Raw genomic sequence first — 22,994 nt, 5'->3', positions numbered from 1 at the left:
AACATATAGAAATATATTATTCATGAAATTTACTAAATAAATGTAAAAAGTAACATTCATTCATTAATTCATTATAAAAGTCTGAGCTAAAGTTGTGCGAGTTTACACAATGCTTATGGATCTGTGGTCTCTATATCTCTACTATAAAATTTTTCTGTGCCTTATTTACTTTTCCAAAAAGAATAGATAATTCATTGATTATAATAACTGATTTCCTACTTTAACCTACAATTGTCATGCTCACATGCAAACGTACAAAATCATCTGTAGAATTCTAATTTCTTAAATCTTTTAGCTGCTGTTTCCTCACTCTTTCTACATACTTTTTAAAACTTAAATTTATTGACACGTTTCTCTTGAAAATGCTTGAGTATATTCAATCTCACTCATTTTCCCCAGCAGTTCCTGTAGCATATTATTTACTCTGAATATTTGCAAATGGAAATAGTTCTCTGCTTGCAAGACTTGCTTTGTTTTTATTCCGTCATCTCAGCAAATGTTTGTGTGAACAAGTCTGGAGCAATACCATTCTAATAAGCAATAAAAACAGACATGTAAGTAAGTAAGTGGTGTGGTGTGGTAATCCTCAGAAATAAATGCAAAACCTGATGGAGCTAGAGATCTGTCTTTAATTATTTAGGATTATAACTGGGGATCAAGTGAAGGAAAATCAAGGCCCTTCACTGTTTGCTTGCTTGCTGCCCGAGGTACCATTTCTTATCTGAACCTGCAGAGTCTGGGATAGAGTGATTTATGCCTTCTGACTGTAAATCTCCTAGGAAGTAATTAACCATTGCTGCCTTGTCTCTCACCATTCGTGAGTTATTCTATCACAGATAAAATCTGCCTGAGAGACAAGGCACAGGTAGAGAGGAAGATTGTGCAACTTGATTCTATGATTTCCTAACAATGAATCTTGGAACAGTTGTGTTATTCACATATGCAAAGAATCAGGGTCTAATCTACTAATGGATGTGCTGCATTCTAAAAACACCAATCTGTAAATTGGTTGTTCGAAACTTTTTTCCATAAAAACAATGTTATATCAATTTTTTTAATGTTTATTTATTTGTTTTGAGAGAGAGAGCATAGGGGAGGGGCAGAGAGAGAGGGAGAGAGGCTCCATGCTGTCAGCACAGAACTGGATTCAGGGCTTAATCTCACGAACCGAACTGTGAGAGCATGACTTGAGCTGAAATTGAGTCCAAGGCTTAACCTACTGAGCCACCCAGATGCCCCAGCAAATCTTTATTAAGCCTAGGTATAACTGAAAGACACGGTAACACTAACATTTAGTGAGTGCTAACCATGTGCCAGGCACTGTACCAATGTTATCTTGTTTAACTGTCATAAAAACTTTATAAGGAACCCGTCATTTGCATTTTGTAGTGTGAAAACAGTTAAATACTAGGCTTGCCACTAAGTTGTAGAGCCTGCTTTCAACTCAGTTCTGAGACTCCAAAGCCCAATGCTCTTTTGATTCCTGCACACAGCTCTCCCAGATCCCAAACTGTTGGTTCTGTTGTATGAATAATAGTCCTTAATCACTGTATCTATTTCTTTGAGTAATTGAGTTTGTTGTTACATTTTGAGGAACAGAGGCCTCATTTTCTGTTCACTTCTCCTCCCAGGCAACCTTCACAGCAGAACTGAGGACTTCATTTTCTGAAAGGCATTAGAGGTGTTCACAGAGTCTTAAGTTAGGCCCATATGTTATGTTATTAAAATGTAATGATAAAGAATCAAGTCTCAGGCAACTATGCAAAAAAAGTAAGACAACTTCAAGGGAGAAAGTGAGGTGGATTCAGAGCCTTTTTCAACATGGGAATGAGGGAAGACTGTGTGACAGGGACTAGTGCTCTTAGGGAAAGGAAGATCTAAGATGATAAGCAGACATTCTCAAATATGAAACAGCACACAAAATACTGAAGTTATTGAGTCTTTAAAAAAATTTTTTTAATGTTTATTTATTTTAGAGAGAGAGCGCAATTTGGGGAGGGGCAGAGAGAGAGGGAGACACAGAATCTGAAGCAGGCTCCAGGCTCTGAGCTGTCAGCACAGATCCTGACATGGGGCTCGAACCCAGGAGCTGTGAGATCATGACCAGAGCTGAAGTCAGACGCCTAACTGACTGAGCCACCCAGGTGCCCTATTGAGTCTTTTTTTAAAAAAATTTTTTTTGAAGAGGAAAACCAAAATCAAATAAAGAACTGAGAAACAGAGAAGAAATGGTAGGTGGAGTGTTGGTGATCTGAATCCATTTCAATATATAATTACATCTAAACTACTAAGGGAATTATAGTTTCAGAACAAAATATAAATGTTGCGAATCCTGGCAAGTAGAATTGAAATAAGCAGCAAAACCTGGGAAGTGGAGCACACTATAAGGAGGAATGTAAGTAGGCTACCTACTTCATCATTCATACACACATGCTATCAAAAACTGAAATGTGCTATTAAGGAAAAACATAAGGATGCCAAACAGCTAATGACTTTCATAAATGTCTTCCTTTAACCTTAGAGCAATCTTTCAGGAACTAATATCCCTTTTGGCTAAGATACACGTTTCTGAAATTTAGTAACTCCTTTAATTCACTTAAATTTTATTTTTTGGTTTGTTAAATTCAAGTAGATTTCAATGTTTTTTATTGTAAAATAGCATGCATGTTACAATATTTCTTTTTTAATTTTTTTTAGTTTATTTATTTATTTTTGAGAGAGAGAGAGAGAGAGAGAGAGAGAGAATGGGGGAAAGGCAGAGAGAGAGGGAGAAGAAGAGAGGGAGAATCCCAAGCAGGCTTCGAGCTGTCAGCACAGAAACCGACGCAGGGCTGAATTCATGAACCATGATCATGACCTGAGCTGAACTCAGATACTTAACTGAAGGAGTCCCCCAGGAACCCCTATAATTTCCTCCTTATAAAGTTTATTCTTCCAAACTATCTATTTGGATAGGACTATCTGGCTCATTCCCAGACTCATTCTCCTTAACTATTTGACCATTTCCAGTTTAATGTTACAATTTTGCTGTTAAATGGGGGATATTAATAGACCTAATCTCATTGGGCATTTGTGAAGATTAAAATGAGATGACAGATGTGAAGTGCACAGAAAGTTACTAGTATAGAGTTGTTTATATTCTGCTGAATGTTATTTTTTAAATCCATACATCTATTCTTGCATTTGTATTTATTCAGAGAGAGTCCAGATTACCTGGACTTCTGGTAAACACTGGGTTTACCAGTGGGTTGTTTCTGCCTGAGATGATTTTGAGCATTGGGTTGATTTCTATACTTCTGTGCTTTTCTGCACTGCTTAATTTTTAATAATCAGCATTTATCATGTTGACGAAATAATAAAGTTATTATTATTAGCAAATAATACAGTGCAGACCTGTAGCGTGAACAAGTGCTTCTTCCAAGTTTTATCTGTATTCTCTATATTCTGAGATACATCTTTTGGAAGACTATGGTTGCATAAATTACATCAGATCTTTAGCTCCTGATGGCCTTTCTTTTTACTGCTTTGCAATCAAACTATGCGAGTTACAGAGAAAGAAGATGCTCCAATACTATCTACCACAAAGATTGAAACTGGACTCCACTTGTACTTTCTTGAATATGAATTTTAAAGGTTCAGAAAAAGGAGCTGCTTATTCCAGCAGGAAGAGAAAAGAGAAGATAACAAACACTTTCTTGGAAACTGAAGAAACAGGCGCACAACAGGAGACCATTCTTAAATGTAAAAATATGCATAATTGTTATGGAGATGAAGTTTCCCATAGTTCATAAGATTAGAAGAAAGACAAAAATGACTTCAGTTTGTTTTAAATATATGTATGTACCTATTTCTTAAGAGATGTAAGATGGCCACTTCCTACGCACATCTCCTAAAATGTAAGGACACTGTCAGCTGGAATTTTGCCTTTGTCTTCAGAAGAGACTCTTGTCTCTGAAGGGAATTGGTTACTTTTCTTATCTCACAATAGCAGAAACAAATGACAAAGAATTCTGGAGGCAACTTGCTTCCAGTTAACATCTTTCCAATCAATATTTGAAATGCAACCATATATCCGCTAATAATGCTGATTTGATGTTTAAATATAAATAACTTGATACAGATCCTCTGTCCTCCTCTCTCTCTACCCCTCCCTGGCTTTCTTTCTCTCTCTAAATAAACACTAAAAAAAAAAGAAACTAAAAACTCCATATTAATTATTCCTTACATTTCACAATGGACTACAGTATCTTTTTCTTAAACAATAAAAGACATTTTATGTATAACAGATTCATTGACTTTTAGTGTTGAAAAGGACTTTGTGAGTGTTCTAATTTCATCATCTTCTTGATAAAATAATGTGAGGCTCAAGCTTACATAGCAAGATAGTAGGAAAATTCAGTCTAGAAATCAAATCTACTAGTCTATGTCCATTTTTCTTTCCTTTGCAAAATATGATTCCCAATTTGAAAGAGATAACCTACTTAGGAAGCAGATGAATGATTCCAAAGACAAAATAGAATGTGTATACATGTATTCCCTTTATATGTGTTCATTGTGAAATTGGTTTGTCTATGTGGCTTTGTGTGTTAATTGACCCTTTGGACATCATTTAAAACCAGTCAGCAGTTTGGCAGAGATGTGAGCTAAAGCAGACTAAATAAAGTCTACGTATTTACCTCCATAACAGAGAGGCCACAAAGTGTAAGTTTTTGTAAAGTATTTTATTTCTCTCATTCTGCTCTGCTTAATGATATTATTGTTAACATAGTCCCTTGATAAATATTGCCTAAGATGTTATTTATCTTTAAATACTTCTTCAACTGGAGACCACCTTGTTATATATGGGAAATTTTCCGAATGCTTGATACATTTATCATTTATTTCATATTTCTACATGGATATGTTTGGCACTATATGAAATCACAACAAAGTTTGTTCATAGGCAAAGAATGTTTGTGAAGAAGGAAAAGTCTGACTTGGTCTCAAAAGAATCAAGTGGTAGCATTCTGAAGCTTGGAATATTTAAAGGTCTGGGCCAATAGGCAATTTTGTAATTTGGGGGGAAAATGTTTGAAAATGTAAAAAAAAAATAATCCTTTTATCAAGTTGATTTCAATAGCAGTTTTGGTAACTAAAATAAGCATATGCTAAATATAGGAAAATTAGTAAAGAGGTGAGCATTTTTTGAAGGACCTATGAGAAATGAGAATAAAGATGAAGGGATTATTATTTTTTTTAAGATTTATTTATTTTTGAGACAGAGAGAAAGGGAGAGAACATGCACAGGAGAGGGGGGAGAGGGAGGGAGACAGGATCTGCCCTGACAGCACAGAGCCCTATGTTGGGCTCGAACTCACAAACCGGGAGATCATGACCTGAGCTGAAGTCAGATGCTTAATCAACTGAGCCACCCAGGAGCCCCTGGAGTTTTTAATTTCTATTGAGTAATTTCTAGAAGCTATACAACATTTTAAAGAGAATTCTCATATGTAAAGTATACAATGATGATTACCTTCAAAATTATGTTTACTAGACTTTTTTGTGGTAACCATTTTACCATATACCATACATCTAATCAGTATGTTGTATACCTGAAACTGACATAATGTAGATGTCAATATATACATCAATAAAAAAAGTAGTAATGAATAAATAAAAATTTTTAAAAAATAACTATTTCAGTTACCTGGGAAAACTTTAGGAAACACACACGCACACACACACACACACACACAACTAAGCATATGCTCTTTTAAAACAAACATATGCTTTCCAGAAATTAAATTCATTTTATAAGTTCATCTCAAGAATTGAGAAATTAAGTAATGATAGGTGCTTACTGCCATTTCTCTTTTTCCATTTATTCTTGTATTCTATAAGCACGTACCAACTATAAAGCCATAATTCAGCAAATTTCCCATCATTACTATATTCTTATTTGTTTTCACATTGTTTAGCATGAAAACTTTTAAGCTTACCATTCTGAAGCAAGCAATGGGAAAATAACATACTATAGCTCTCTAATTTCCTTTTTCAGTACGTGTCAGTGTTGCTGTGGTACATAAAGGGACATTTCCAAATAGTACAGATGCAGAATTATTTCCAATATATTTGATATAGCACATTATCACTTTTTTAATTGGAAAGAATGATGGTTAATGTTCAATTTTTATGCTCATACTACAGTTTCAAAATGTTTGGAATGAATATGTTATACATACTAGCATTATGAAAAAACAGTTCTAATGTCTAAGAAAACTTTTTTGAAAGGCTCTATATAAAATTTCTTTTTTTAAAAATCGCTTGTATGCTTTGAGATTAACTAAGATTCATTTTTGAACAAATGAAATGAATTACATGGAATGCAGTTAAGCTCTTATGGGCTTTGATATATATATATATTTTTTTACGTTCCCCCTGGTATCTACAACCAGCAAAATTGGCAAATGCTTGTGTTTACTGCTACTATAAAGCTGCTTTAAGGAATCTCATGAATTTGGAATTCTAAACCATTTTGGATGCTTTGGAAATGCATCTCATCAATTATAGGGATGTATCTTTTACCCAACTTTCAATGATTCCACAGGGTTCAATTTGAATGTTTTCTCTGCTTATTTCCATTGTTTCTGACACTGCAGCATTTATTTCTGAGACCCAGATTTTCTTCTATTAAGTCATAAACCAATATTAACATTTCATTGAAGGGTAATTTATCATATATTCACAAAAAATGACTTGAGAAGTCATTAGTAAAATGATTTAGTTACATTAAAGCCTTTCTGTACCATGAGTCATTAGGCCACATAATGTTGCAATTGTCTCTCTTCATTAACTTTTTACTTGTAAAACTCCACAACAGTTTTATAAGGTATGCATGGACTTCCTGATATTTCTGCATTTGATTTTAAGACCAAGATGATCTTTGCATTAACATCTTGCTCCAGAATGCAGTTGCTGAAAACTCAAGGTAATGGGAACGTATGATTACAATGGTATCTTTCTTTAACAATCAAAACCTTCTCTGGTATATAAACTTACAAGGTCAGCAGTCTCCTGTCATGCTTACAGGAAAAGCTATTCCTTCCCCACTGAAATTCTCAAGCTGGCCACTGCAGGTACATGGGCTAATCTCATTGCTTCTGATTCTGATGTGAACAGAAAACATAACCTGACATGTATTCTAAGAACTTTGTTCTGTTTTTCAGGCAATAATGCAAACACTAAATAATTTTCAAGAGATAATAACTAGTGCAATTCCAGACTTCACAGAACACTGTCTATAATGCTACTAATAATAAGCTATTGATATACGAGACCTTGATTGAAGAGGTTTTTAAATTTTTTTTTTTAGAGTTTATTTTTGAGAGAGAGAGAGAGCAGGGGAGGGGCAGAGAGAGAAGGACACACAGAATGGGAAGCAGGCTCCAGGCTCTGAGCTGTCAGCACAGAGCCTGACACGGGGCTTGAACTCGGAAACAGCAAGATCATGACCTAGGCCGAAGCCGTTTGCTTAACCAACTGAACCACCCAGGAGCCCCTGATTGAAGAGGTTTTTAATTTATTAACTCATTTAAAACTTCTAACAGTCCAATGAAGTAGGTACAATTATTAATCCTATTTTACAAATGGGAAAACTTGAGAAAAGTCGCATAATTCAGATATTAACTGAGAGAGCTGAAATTTGAACTCGGATAGTTTGAGACATGCTGCTCCAATCACTGCAATAGGATGCAGCAATGATGTAGTTATTCTGATAAAATTCTCATAACATCAGGGGTGCCTGGGTGGCCCAGTCAGTTGAACATCGGACTTCAGCTCAGGTCAGGATCTCGTGGTTCCTGGGTTCGAGCTCCGCGTCGGGATTTGTGCTCACAGCTCAGAGCCTGAAGCCTGCTTCAGATTCTGTCTCTGTCTCTGTCTCTCTGTCCCTACCCCACTCACACTCTGTCTCTCTGTCTCTGTCTCTCTCTCTCAAAAATAAATAAACATTAAAAAAATTTTATCTTAATTCTGATAACATCAGTGGAGTTGTTGGGGTACAGCCTTGCTATTGTTGGGGACATATGAACATGCCACAAATCTAGGTTCTGATTTGTCTGTATCAATTACTATTAAGAGGTTTGTTAGAAGTTCCAACTGTAAGTGGCTAAGATGGGGATTTCAACTACTGAGGGTTAGAATACTCAAGTTCTAACCACTTACTATCCTGAGATTGCATCTGCTTTTCATGGGTTTTGTTGTTATTGTTGCTGTTCTTTGCTGGTTTTTTGTTTGTTTTTGGAAGCCAAATAAGAGCCTACAGGTTATAAATGTAAGGAAGATTAGGTTGTGAGACTGAGAAACACTGGCAGAAAACCAACAACTCACTTCGTCAGGAAGATACTGGGGGTCACAGCTCAGTGAAGCCTTCTCTCTTACCAAACACACCTAATGGCAAACTGCATGTTTCACATATGAAACTCTGATACCTCTAGAAATCATTGATATATAACATCGTCTTTCACTTCTTCAAACTTCTCTTTGACATTCATATTTTATCTTGTTGGTCATAATCTATTTAGTTTTCTTCCAACTTTTTTGTTTGTTTGTTTGTTTCCGGTGCCTGTTCTTTCTTCCCATGGAAGCCATAGGTTTTTAAGGTCAAAGTCCCATTCCCATTTGTTTTGGATTCACTCACTCTTAAATTTGTTTTCTAATTATTTTTTTTTTAAAGAGAGAGACCGAGTGTGAGTGAGGGAGGGCAGCGAGAGAGGGAAACACAGAATCCAATGTAGGATCCAGGCTATGAGCTGTCAGCACAGAGCCCGACGCAGGGCTCGAACTCATGAACCATGAGACAGTGACCTGAGCCAAAGCCGGATGCTTAACCGACTAAGCCACCAGGTGCCCCTGGATTCACTCACTTTTAAAACTTGGAACACAGCAAACAGACAATGAAGGAACGTTGGCTCTCTACTCAAAAATAGTGCAAACTGGCATGCTAACTCTTTAGAATAAAACTTTTAATAAATAAGTGTTCTTTTATGAAGCATCATAATTCTTCATTTGAAAAATGACCACTTCACATCAACAGAATATTAAGTTTGTTAAAGTAAAAGTTTTCCAGTATTTCACCTTTATAGAAAAGACAGTTCAGCAGTCTCATCAAGAGTCTGCATTTGTTGTTGTTGTTGTTGTTGTTGTGCTAAGGTACTTCCTATGGACATGGATTTGGTTTTCAAATGGCATGTATACTAAAGAAATACAGAAAATTTTCAAAAATAAATACTAATGATGAATTTTAAATGTCCCACAAAAAAAACAAAAAAGGAATATAGAAAAAAATAATGTTCTTCAAATAGTTTTAACACTACTTGGTATACATGACATTTATTATTACTCAAGAAGCCATATTAGAATGGAGAAAATTGACCTGCTCTTATAATTTACTGACCCCTGTCTGGAAGGATGTTCCTGTCCCCTCCCTCTACTGCATGTGGAATGCCTTATAGTTGTTATGCACCTGTGAATTAGCACATGCAATTTTTCCATGTAGACAAGCAGATCTCCACTGTTCATACTGCAGTTAAGGGTAAGGGTAGTTCTAATTAGAATCTTTTAACGCTTTATAAACCAGTCTTTCAAACTGAGATATATATAAAAAAATATGTGGTGATTTTACTTTAAAGATATGACTCTAGTATGATCAAGATATTGAGCATGCATTTTAAAATAATAGTGGTCTTCAAGATTAATTTTTTTCTCTATACTTTTCATATAGTTTCTCAATAGTTAATATGAGAAATATCTGTGGAAGAGAGATAATATTAACTCAATTTTTCTCATTCAGCTAACTAAACTTTTCATACTAAATCATGGCTATTCATCTTCAGGGTAACATTACAGGGAAATTCCTAAGCATTGCAATGATTTCAAGTATATTAGTTTTACACCAAAAATATTTTAGAGCATTTCTTTGCTATGAAGTCAGCAAGAAAAAATTGAGTTGCTGTACTACAAATCTCACTGTTGAGCAACCGCTCTGGACAGGCCTCTAGATGGCCTTGTAATGCATCTTCCTGTGATTCAGACTCAGACCAGCACTCAAGAGGTTCTCTATTAAATAGCATTGACTTTCTGTTCAATAAATGTTTTTTCTAAAATTATTCCTAAAATAATTTCTCATACCTCTTCTCATTATACATATGTAGTTTACTAATCCATAAATCCTTAAGTTCCCTTATAAAAATAACATTATCATTTTCTGTTTTCCCCATACTGTGTCCAAAGGTCAGTTGTTTAAGTCAGACCCACTTGCATGTTCCCAATGCAACTTTCTCTCCTGTATCTTACAAGTTTAGACTCAGATTTCTCTGAAATCTTATTTTAGGTTTTGTGCTCCCTATTTCTAAAATAACACCTATCTTGTAAAGATATTTTTGCAAAGTGCATTTGTTTATTTGTCCACTTTTCCAACATTGACAATGAATCAAATCTTTGAAGATATGGGGCAAAGATTGTTTCTATTTCTCTATTAAAATGAAGAAAACTAAACGAAAGAGTAAAATAATGTGCTCTTTTTCTGTTTTCTTAATAGTTTAAGTTTCGTCTTTCTTGTTTTGAATGATAATTGCATTCATTAAAATTGTAGCTCATTTCTCTCATTATCACGTTAGTTTTTTATATTCTGCTGTGTAATTCAACATTAAAGTGCTTTTAAAGGATGCTAATTTGTTGGTTGTTTTATTTCCTATAGGCCATGATATTACAAATTAATTTCAATGATAGTCAAAATCATGTGAAGAAAATACATACATGACTGACAGAAATTATAAAGAATACTCTTTATAATTAAATAAAATAATCACATATTTGGGGGCACCTGGGTGGCTCAGTCAGTTAAGCATCCAACTTTGCCTCAGGTCATGATCTCACCTGTTCATGGGTTCGATCCCCGTGTCAGGCTCTGTGCTGTCAGCTCAGAGCCTGGAGCCTGCTACAGATTCTGTCTCCCTCTCTCTGCCCTTCTCCCCTTGTGCTCTCTCTGTCTCTCTCTCTCTTTCTCTTTCTCTCTCAAAAATAAACATTAAAAAAATTTTTTTAATAATAATAATCCCTTACTTGGAGTGACAGGAAAAAAAAAGAATTAACTTATTTGGAGAGAAAAATCATTTCCCATACTATCCATTACAAAATTATTTATGCAATTTTTTTTCAGGGATCATCTACTAGGAAATGCCAATGCATAAGCAATCTTTCTAAGACTGACCATGAATTTAATAATAATAATATAACAAAAAATAAATTCAATAATATCATATAAACTATTTTACCTTTGCATTATAGGGAATGTAATGTTTTGATAAAGCTTCAGGCGTATGCATCCATGTTTTGTCTGCAATGAAGAACACACAGTGTTAAATTAAATTATACGTTCTAAGGGTGTAATATTCATTCATTAGCATATGTAAGGAGTGTGATATGGGTGGGAGCAATTCTAAATCATGATTCTTTTGCTAAATTGAGAAAGAATAACTAGTCAGATATAAAAACAATGTAGCTGGAAAGTGTATACAAACTTGGGATAAAAAGACCATAATAAGCTCTAGGCTTGATTTAAAAGACCATTTAAAAAGTAACAACTCAGTGGACTACAAGTAGTTACATCAATTATGTGATTATGTGATATCTTTCTCATTTCCTTTTATACTCTCGTGATTAACAGTTTTTTTAAAAGTTCCCTAATCAATAAATCTTCAACCTTTCCAATAGTCCTTAGATTAGTTTAAGAGAATATTAAAAACAAAGTGACTAAAAGAATAAAACATATTGAAAATAATTTGTATTGCGTATTATTGTTAGAAATAGAAAAATATTTTTCATTCAATTTTGGATTGTATTTACATATTCCACATATCTTCCAGAATATTTTGTGGAATGTATAAGTGAAGAAAAAGCAAAAAAATGTTAAACTAATCATATTTGACTACATTTTCGAAATTGCATTTGTTTGTTGTAAAACTTCTCAATCTTCAAAAACCATTGTCTACTTTAGTAGAGTTTTGTATTTTACTCCTCACAGAATTAAAACATTTAGAATCAATATTATGAACAGAATAGAATGAAAGACGTATTTCACCATGAAAAATAGTAAATAAGTACGTACTGAAAAGAAATAGATTACTAATGAAGTATTTTTAACATTCAATTCAGAACATTTGAAAATGATGTTAACAGAAACTAGTTTGGTATCTTTAATATGTTCTTCTCAAACTGGGGGATTGTGAGGACAAAGAGAAAAAGGCCTATCTTTCCGGAATGTCAATTACTTTATACCATTTGGAAAATAATGCACTATATTTATATTAAACATGTTTATGGGGTACAATGTTCACAAGAACTTCTGAGACAAAACATGAGGGATCAATAAAATCCCAAGCTCATGGTGCACCTTAGGGCTATTTCTGACTACTGAAGCAGATATGTGATAGTTGTGCATGGGTGAAGTATGTTGAGAAGCAACACATTCTAAGCTTCAAAAAAGCATATCGACATTGTATTAATGTAGAAAATTTTTATTTCCTATAAGGATTTTCATTTTAATTACAGTTTTCTCTTTATGACTGCTACTAAATGGTGAAATGATTAATTCAAGAATAATTTGTACTTAGATTTGGGATACAATATTGCACTTGTATATTAAAAGAAATTAATCACAATGCTATACACCAGAACAATAAAAACATCAAGATAATAAAAACAAAGATCTGCCTTTAGGAAACATAAAAAAAAAAATCTAATTTCTTTTTGTAACCCCTTAACTCAATTATTCTCATGTCTCCTTTTCTAAGATACATGACACTGCTCAGAAGTATATAAAGTCTAAATCTGAATATAATGGTCCATTCCAATCCTGAGGCAGAGGGATAATTGCTTTCTCCTATAAGCTACTATTATTTGAAAACTGATGATACTACTTCCATTCTAGTCTTGTATTGCAGTGACCTAGAAAAAGGGTAGTTACATCCAGCTGTTACTGATGACAGACTAAAATATTCACAATGTTAAATTACCAGTGGAGAAGCCGCAGTTGTCACAATGACAAAAAATCTACATCCACATCGTCAAGAGATGATGGTTTAGTGGTTGTTCATTACATACCTCTAGCACAGGCAGTATACTTATAACACCTGAAAGATTTCTAAAACACATCCTTACTGTCATCCTAATTTATACTTTGGCAGAAGGAAAAACTAACAGAATAAAACTCTTTATATTAATTCATTTAGATGTGACTGACCTTGAAGAGTGAGTACAGATGATGGTTCCCGGTCACTATCTATCTATGCCGATAGGAGCAATTAGATATATGGAACTGATACAGAAACAGGAACACAGACATTCCGGAATGGCCCCCTTCCTTGAAATTAAACTGTAGTCACTAACTCAAGAGTAAACAGTCACATAAATGAAATGCCAACATTTCAAAATACTTGGCAAGTATCAAACCACTCTGACTGCTAGGTCAATAAATCTGTGTTCAAAATGCACTTAGATTAAGAGCTCATCAAGAACGATGCAGGAAGTTCATTATTACTGTATCACCCAGAGCTTAGCATATTGAAAGCATCTGCTTTGGGTATATAAAATTTATTTTTTTTTAAGTTTATTTATTTATTTTGGGAGAGAGAATGTAAGCAGAGGAGGGGTAGAGAGAGAGAAGGAGAGAGAGAATCTAAAGCAGGCTCCACGTTGTCAGCACAGAGCCCAACAACGCAGGGCTCGAACTCATGAACCCTGAGCTCAGATCATGACCTGAACCGAAATCAAGAGTTGGAAGCTTAACTGACTGAGGCACCTAGGTGCCCTTAGTATATCAAATTTAAAACAAAATGGTGTTGGGTGAATGCCTGCATGTGAATGGGTTAAAAAAGGGAAATCATACTTAAATATTAAATTTTAACTGTGATGCTATGATTATATCTACTCATCAGTTTGTCAACTGATAAAATAAAGAGCATCTGGTTGAATTATTTAATCACATGCATTCACATTCAATATTTTATGTTTTCTTACTAAATTATTCATTTTTGATGTAATGAATTTATTATAGGATTGTAAAAACTCAAAGAGAAAGCTAAAATAAGAAAGGAGCTATAGAACAAATACATTCATTCAATAATCAATGATTATAAGGTTAGACTAATTTTTATAGATCTCTTCAAAATAGTCCACAATGATGCAATTCTAATACATTCACTCTTTTTTAGAATCTGTAGCATTAGAGAGAGCATTTACAAAGAAAATCAGTGAAGTCACCGGTAATTCAACCAAAGAATACCAGACAACATACTAATTGGAAAGGTTGATAACAAGAAAAAAAATATATGTTTGAATTTAAGATGATCTCTTTTCCACAGGCTTCTGAGGTACAGGACAATTTAGTAAGATTGCATGTGATAACCAAGTAAATTGGACAATTATGAAAGAAGAGATGAGTTTTTACTGATTGAAACTTTGTTTAGAGTAGAATATACAGTGTGTGCTGATGTTAGTTATTGGAAATATGACTGAATAATATATTCTCTAGGGGTACAATTACAGCTCCCGATTGTCAAGATGTAGGACTTCTCTCATAAAATTCAATTTTTCCAATTCAAATTAAAATTCAACCAAATAGTGCTGTTGGTTGAAACTAGCAGCAGAGGCTCTAAGAATTCTTCCTTTAACAACCTCACTAAGTGAGAGTCAGAATTGATTAGTAAGTAGGTAGAACTTCTGGTATCAATTCTAACTTGGAATTAGAGTAAAATATTGATCAGTAATTTCCTGATAAGGAAATTTAGTCATTAAACTTGGAGGGAAAAAAAAAGAAACGTTTTAAAGAGAATGAGGCAAAGCAGGAAAGAACAAATGCTTCTCTTTCCTGATTCTCTAAATCAGTCCAGTTTTCCCCATGGCTATATTTCCACTGTCGTCAAATGAAACAAATATACTATTGCTGGTTACTTGGGATTTCTCTATGAAAAACTCCAAAATCCTCTTCAACTAAAGAGAAATTAGAAAAAGGGAGTTTCAACTTCAAAACCATGGGAAAAGGAAATGTAAGCAAATAAAAAGAGCCTAGAAGTGATTTTCTTTTTTTTAACGTTTATTTATTTTTGAGACAGAGAGAGACAGAGCATGAACAGGGGAGGGGCAGAGAGACAGGGAGACACAGAATCTGAAACAGGCTCCAGGCTCTGAGCTGGCAGCACAGAGCCCAACGCGGGGCTCGAACTCACGGACCATGAGATCATGACCTGAGCCGAAGTCGGCTGCTTAACTGACTGAGCCACCCAGGCGCACCTAGAAATGTTTTTTAAAAATAAGATAATATGGGGGTGCCTGGGTGCTCAGTCAGTTAAGCGTCTGACCTGGGCTCAGGTCACGATCTCGCGGTTCGTGGGTTCAAGCTCACTGTGCTGACAGCTCAGAGCCTGAAGGCTGCTTTAGATTCTGTGTTTCCCTCTCTCCCTGCCCCTCCCTCACTCGCACTCTGTCTCTCTCTCAAAAATAAACATTAAAAATAAGATAATAAAGGGGTGCCTGGGTGGCTCAGTCGGTTAAGCGTCCGACTTCAGCTTGGGTCATGATCTCGCAGTTCGTGGGTTCGAGCCCCACGTCTGGCTCTGTGCTGATAGCTTGGAGCCGGAAGCCTGCTTCAGATTGTGTCTTCCTCCCTCTCTGCCTCTACCCTGACTCATGCACTCTCTCTCTCTCTCTGTCTCTCTGTCTCTCTCTCAAAGTAAATAAACATTTAAAAAATTAAAAAAAGATAATATGATTAAAGTGACGAGTTGTGATGTAAGATTTTTATTACTTCATTAAAAATACTTATATGTATCATAGGATTATTTCCAGATTCTTTTTTTGCTAGTAAAAGAATTAAAAATGAAACATTATTTTACTTCCAGTGTATGTTTTAAATCTGATGCAAGCTGCAGACCACAATAAATATTATTGTGCCTTCCCCTTATTCAGAAAAATAATCAAAATAATAAATTCCCAGTTTCCCAGGGTTGAAAAGTGCCTGAAAGTTCACATTACCTAAATCCCTACTGAATACATCAATCCTCTGTACCACAGCCAAATGTTTGAACACTTCTCACTTCCAAAACAAAAAAAAAAGTTTGTACTTCAAGCAATTCTATGATATGTTTGCACAACTTTGTTGGAATGTTTTCCTGCATTATATCAATGACCTTGTAATTTGTACTCATATGATCTGTATTAAACTTAGTCCCATGACCACATGACAGTCCTCCAAACACTGAAAGACCACACCAAGGGTTCTCAGCCATACTTCCTGTTCTAGGTTGAAAGCCCTGAAGTCACCCCAGCCTTTCTCATCTGTGCATGTCATAATGTGTCAATCAGTCCTTTAAAGAGAGAACACACTATGCCAGACTTCATGGAATGGAAGAGAACAATCTACTTCGTGGTTCTGGACTGTCCATTATTCATACATTAGAAAATTAACTAGAACCTTTCATACACGCTGTTGACTTAATTCTTCAGTCATTTTTTACCCACATAGAATTTAAGGTGCATCTTCCAAATAATAACAGTATATAAGTAAAAATGAAAGTGTTCGATTTTCTGGACCCACGTTTGGCAATTTACATGATCTTATTAAGTTTATAGTGTGGAATATGACCCAACTGGTCATTTCAGCCCCACATATCTGTAATTCTACCACATCAGTTCATGTATTTCTGCTTTCAATCACTTATGAACTTGAGTATGACTATTTAATTATTCTCTCTCAATTCACTGATAGCATATTAAATAGGGCAGAGCCTTGTGTCCAGCACCAGACAGCTCCTTACAAAAAGACAAGGATACATTATTTTAACTTCACTGAACTACGTAAAACTATCAAATTTTGCAATTCTTCCTATGAGTGCATCATGAAACATTCGTCAAATGCCATGTTTTCCTGCCCCTTAAAAAAACAGCATTTAACTAGCTGCTTCTTTCATTCCTATGCTGATAATTATGATATACTACATTTATATTTATTTTAAATCCCTGCCCGAAAATTAATAACAAAGTTATTTTAGCCTCATTGTTATCAATTTACCTACCATCAAGCCTCACATGTTATTCAATAAAGAGTGAAGCATGTGCAGACATGCAGAAGCATGAATTTAAACCATGGTAAATTTGGGGTGCCTGGGTGACTCCGTCAATGGAGCATCTAACTTCGGCTCAGATCACAGTCTCACAGTTCGTGAGTTCAAGCCCCACAGCATCAGGCTCTATACTGACAGCTCAGAGCCTGGAGTCTGCTTCAGATTTTGTGTCTCCCTCTCTCAGCCCCTCCGCCATTCCCACACTGTCTCTCTCTCTCTCTCTCTTTCTCAAAAATAAATAAGCATTAAAAAATTAAATCATGGTAAATTTTTATTAAGTCCAGGGAATTTAGTATTATACAGCTATGCTATCTAGTAGGACTAGTTTGAGATCACTTTATTTTTTGCAATTTCACACCACAGAATAAAATTGCCAGAGAACACACTGTCATAAGTGTATTTTGAATTAAACGTATTAAACAAATCCACTCTTTCATCAGGGTGATAACCCAAGAAGGTTAATTAGCAATGTTTGCAGATGTGTGTTACTCTATTCTAACCTCATTCCTGAACCATGTGATTTGATAATATGAAAAACTGATTCCTTTACATCAGTTAATAGTAAATACTATTACTAGAAAATCATTACTATGATTTTCATAGTAATATTGAATTGACCCCCAGGTCCTTTAAATGTGAACACTTACCTTTCTTTCTGCTAAAAGCACGATTCATGATGATCAGCCAAACAGACGTTGAGTTCAATCACACTTGATATCCTATAAAAATAAAAAAAAAAAAAATTCAAGCAAAAAGAAACACTGACGAACCTCTTTTATGGAAATGCATTTAAAAAATTTTTTTTAATGTTTTTATTTATTTTGGAGACAGAGAGAGACAGAGCATGAGCAGGGGAGGGGCAGAGAGAGAGGGAGACACAGAATCCAAAGCAGGCTCCAGGCTCTGAGCTGTCAGCATAGTGCCCGACATGGGGCTCGAACCCACAGACTGTGAGATCATGACCTGAGCCGAAGTCGGACGCTTAACCGACTGAGCCACCCAGGCGCCCCGAAATGCATTTTAATCACAAAGTCTTTAAATTTTTTTTTAAATATTTATAAACAGTACTCTGGAATTCCCCACGAGACACTGAATAAAAATAAATTTATTCATAAGAATAAATAAGAATAAACATAAGTACTCAATATTATGGGTGGCACAGCAGATAAGAACAATATCTCAAATAAATTTCCTCCCAAGTTCCCTAATCTTCTTGTCTTTTGCCTATTATACATCTACCATTAATTATATTTATCTGCAAATTTAAGGAGAAAGAAGATTAATACTTTTCTCTTAGCTTATAGGTAAGAAGTGTGATACAGTTTGGGGTTATTAACAGTACTGAACAAACAGAAGTCTTTGATTATGACAGTGGCAGTCATGTCCCTCTCCAACTAGGCTCTGCTAGGTGGCCCTACACCCCATGATGCTCTGGGCACTGCTGTCTGATTCAAACGAAGATGATGGCACCCTATCCCACTTTGAAACCAAGGAGGCACACGTGATGATCTCTGATTTTGCCTTTGGAATAATTTATCCCTAGTCTTGAAGAACACTTCACATACACAGCAAAATAACTATGTTCCAGTCCTGTGGGAACTAAGAAGTCCAAAAGCCTTCCTTCATTTCATCCCATCTCCATCCCTTTAGTTGAAACTGGCAAAGTGTTGTTTGGCCACATCCTTAGTATTCTCTGCTATATGGATAAGCTGAGAATGTTCCAAATCTATAAGTACTGTTTCTTTTTAGTTTAACAATTCCTTTTTCAATTCATTTTTTTCTTCTCACATTTTACTATAATCAGTTAGAAGGAACCAAGCCACTGTTCAACACTTTGCTTAGAAATCTTCTCAGCCAAATATCCAATTTCATCAATTACAAGTTCTACCCTCCACAAAATACTAAAACACAAATACAATTCAGGCAAGTTCTTTGCCCACTTTATAACAAGAATCACCTTTTCTCCATTGTTCAATAACACGTCCTATATTTCCATCTGAGACCTCAACAGAATGTCCTTTACCATCCATATGTCTACCAACATTCTGTTCATGATTATTTATGTATTCTCTAAGAAGATGGAGGCTTTGTTCTCCTCTTTTCTTTCTGAACCCTCACCAGAACTGCCTTGAACAGTACCTTCACAGCAATCTCCACTTCTTTCAGCATGCACCTTTCCAGCTTTTACCCATCACCCAGTTCCAAAGCTGCGTCCACATTTTTGGTTTTTTGTTATAACAGCTTCCTACTTCTCAGGATCAGCTTCTGTCCTAGTCAGCTTGGACTGCCATAACAAAATTCCAGAACTGCAACACTTAACAATTTTTAACAATTTAACTGCAAAAGTTAACAATTTTTAACTTGCAATATTGGAGGCTGGAGGTTGGAAATCAGGATGCCAGCAAGGTGAGGTTCTAGTGAGGGCCCTCTTCCTGGCTTGTATATGGATGGATACCTTCTGGCTATGTCCTCACATGGCAGAGAGAGAGGGAGCTCTTGTTTTCTCCTCTTTTTAAGAAGACACTAATCCCATCATGGGGGCTTCATGCATATGCTCTCATCTAAACCTAATTAGGTCCCAAAGTCTCCATTTCCAAATACCACTTTGGAGGTTAGAATTTCAACATGTGAATTTGGTGGGGGCGGGGGGGGATACCAACATTTCATCCATAACTCTCACCATTAAGTCTACAAAGCAATAAAACACAACAGAGAAATTAATCTTTATAAAAAGTCATTTTTACGGTGAAATTACTACTATCTCTGTTCTGGCTTATCTGCTCTCAAAGAATTAAAAGTTAAAAGAGTTATAAAATATTATCACTAGGTACTGTTTTGCACACTTAGATAATGACACAATAATATCACTTTCTTACTGACCTCATACTTTATTCACCTTCTCATGATATGCCATTAATACAAGACAGGTAGAGAATATATTTTATAAACTAAAACACCAAAATGATTATGTCATTTATACTAACAATATAATATGGTTTCTTTTGTATAATATAAAAGATATTATTATTGGAAAAGTCATGATTGAAATGACTTTATTTATTACAATTAATTTATTCATTCATTTGGAAATCATTTATTAATCACCAGTGTCAGGCATTCAGCAAGGTATACAAGGGGATACATTAGGACAAAATATATTCTGTATCCTCCCAAAAGTTACTTTTCATCTAGAAACTAACAGACATGGTTATTGATTGATCATATCCTGGAGGAATAAATGAAAATCAAAAACTAGCAGAAAAGATACATAATGTATCTGAATGTAAGATTAGATTTCTCTGGAAAAATACACAAAATTACCATGGAGTCTATCAATCAGTAGAGCAAATTCAGTATGTCTCAAGTAGACATTGTTCACAATAGCAGATTGTGAAATATAAAGATGGAGATTAAGGGGTGCCTGGGTGGCTCAGTAGGTTAAGAGTCCAACTCTTGGATTTAGGCTCAGGTCATGATATCCCAGTTTCATGAGTTCAAGCCCCACTTTGGGCTCTGCTCTGATCACGCAAAGCCTACTTAGGATTCTCTGTCTCCCTCTTTCCCTGCCCTTCCCGGCTCACACTCTTTTTGTCTCTCTCTCAAAAAAAAAAAAAAAAAAAAAAAAAAAGAAAGATGGAGTTTAATATCGTATAATTTTAAATTTCATAAAATCGTGCTTATTTATTTATTTATTTTTCTTTCAAGACAGAACGAGCACAGGGGATAGGGGCACAAGAAGGGAGAAAATCTTAAGCAGGCTCCATGCTCAGCATGAAGCCCTACAGAGAGCTTGATCCCCGACCCTGGGATCATTGACCTGAGCTGAAATTAAGAGTCAAACACTCAACTGACTGAGCCACCTAAGCACCCCAAACTGTGTGTATTTTAAATTAAGATTGTAATCTAAAGTCTCTGGAGACATATAGACAGGAAAAAAACAACAACAACAACAAAAACCTTAACATGACTGTATAAGGTTCAACAGGCCAAAAAATAGAGGATAAAATGACACTACAATTCTATGACTCCAGAACACCAGAAGGATTTTCGCCTGTGTTTTCAAAACACAGAAATAAATGTCAGTGAATATCAGATAGGCTGTCCTTATCATGTAAATAAAAAGTATAATTTCATTTTCCAACTACTTTTTAATTTTTTTTAACGTTTATTTATTTTTGAGACAAAGAGAGACAGAGCGTGAATGGGGGAGGGTCAGAGAGAGAGGGAGACACAGAAACTGAAACAGACTCCAGGCTCTGAGCTGTCAGCACAGAGCCCGACACGGGGCTCGAACTCACGGGCCGTGAGATCATGACCTGAGCCGAAGTCGGACGCTTAACCTACTGAGCCACCCAGGCACCCCACTTTCCAATTACTTTTTAGCATATTTATTTGACCCTAGACACTCTACTCTTCTTTGTAAAGCAGTTCTTTATTCCCCACTAGAGAATAAGCATGGTGGGTTTGTTCACTATGCCCATGTGTAGAGCACAGTGCATAATGCTAACTAAGTTGGCATTCAATACACCATATTCATGTTCAATGTATTAATAACATGTTTTAATGTATTTTATAGCTGAAGTAGTAAGATATATATTGTTATCGATTTACCATTTTAAGTTTAAGAAATATAAGTTTTGTATAAACCTACTTTGTTTCAGTTACAGCATGATATAAATCTTTCTTTTTGGACAAACTTTTGATAAACATTGGTTCAATGGCTACTTATACATGGATGCACTATTGCCTTCTCAGTAAATAATTATTTCTAAATTCTAGCTAAATAATATACAGAAAGAATAGCTGACATAAATAACTTTTACAATTTTTTCCAAAAAAAATAGCATCCCAGAGTAAAAGTTATACTAGGTCTAAAATGTTACTATTTAGATTTTCTATTATTTTTAATTAAACATAAAAGAGTTGTTCAATTAAAAAACAAAAACAGAGGCTGGAACAATGTGCATGGCCATGAGTTGTATGTGAGAATCCTCATTTACTTTCTTACTCTCCAGGATTGAATACTGGAGAGCGTGTGTCTCTGCATGTGTCTCTTGGCGATATACTTTTTATAATCCTTTCTTTATACATACAGAAAACCCTTTGGGATTAATAATACTATATGGTATGATATGAGAACTTACACTAATTTCTTTAATGGTATATGTCAAAACAGAGTCATTACCATTCACTGACTAATCCAAACCTTCCTCAGAAATGTATGTTGCCACCTTCCCATATGTTAAAGAAAGCTCTATAGACTTATTTACACACTTCTACTTCTAACCAAGATGGAGTAACAGGCTATATTTATCTTACCATCTACAACACCTAAAAAATGAGGCAAAAATGTATGAAACAATAATTCTCAAGACTATGAACATCAGACAGCAAAGGAAAGTGATCGATGAAGGATGAAAAACAATTAAGGTAAGCCATACAATTTCCCCAGCTTAATACATAGAGATAGTTTCCAGGATATGGTGCAGGGAGGTGGAACCCAGTCAGATTCCAGCAACCTCCCTAAATTGAGATTATCATTGCCAATGTGGTAAAATGAAGGTGACTAGTGTTGCAGACCAGAGCACTGGAGAGGCAAGGGCTCCACAGAAATAACTAAAGATACCTGCAAAAAGCCTTATAAGGCAAAAAGCCTTATACCAACCTCAGTTGGTTAAGCATTGGACTCTTAATTTCAGCTCAGGTCATGATCTCATGGTTGGTGAGTTTGAACTTTGCATCAGGCTCCACACTGTCAGTGCAGAGCCTCCTTGGGATTCTCTCTCTCTCTTTCCCCTCCTCTCTCTCTCCCTCCCCTGCTCGAGCTATCTCTCTCTC

At 35.3% G+C, this 22,994-nt stretch overlaps 1 protein-coding gene across 6 annotated transcripts in view; it reads right to left on the bottom strand.

Annotated features, from left to right (window-relative positions):
* GULP1 (GULP PTB domain containing engulfment adaptor 1) overlaps positions 1-22,994 on the bottom strand; it is a 269,094-nt gene that overhangs the window by 79,147 nt on the left and 166,953 nt on the right. For all 6 annotated transcript variants that reach the window (XM_032594449.1, XM_030326436.1, XM_032594452.1 and 3 more), the window contains 2 exons: positions 17,804-17,875; positions 11,313-11,374 (listed from right to left, as the gene is read on the bottom strand). In XM_032594449.1, the coding sequence (XP_032450340.1) occupies positions 11,313-11,374; positions 17,804-17,831 (90 nt within the window). In that variant the 5' untranslated portion in view covers positions 17,832-17,875. The remainder of the gene's footprint in view (positions 1-11,312; positions 11,375-17,803; positions 17,876-22,994) is intronic.

Source organism: Lynx canadensis, chromosome C1, assembly GCF_007474595.2.
Source record: "Lynx canadensis isolate LIC74 chromosome C1, mLynCan4.pri.v2, whole genome shotgun sequence".
Lineage (NCBI taxonomy): Eukaryota > Metazoa > Chordata > Mammalia > Carnivora > Felidae > Lynx > Lynx canadensis.
This window is presented reverse-complemented; position numbering and strand designations above follow the sequence as displayed.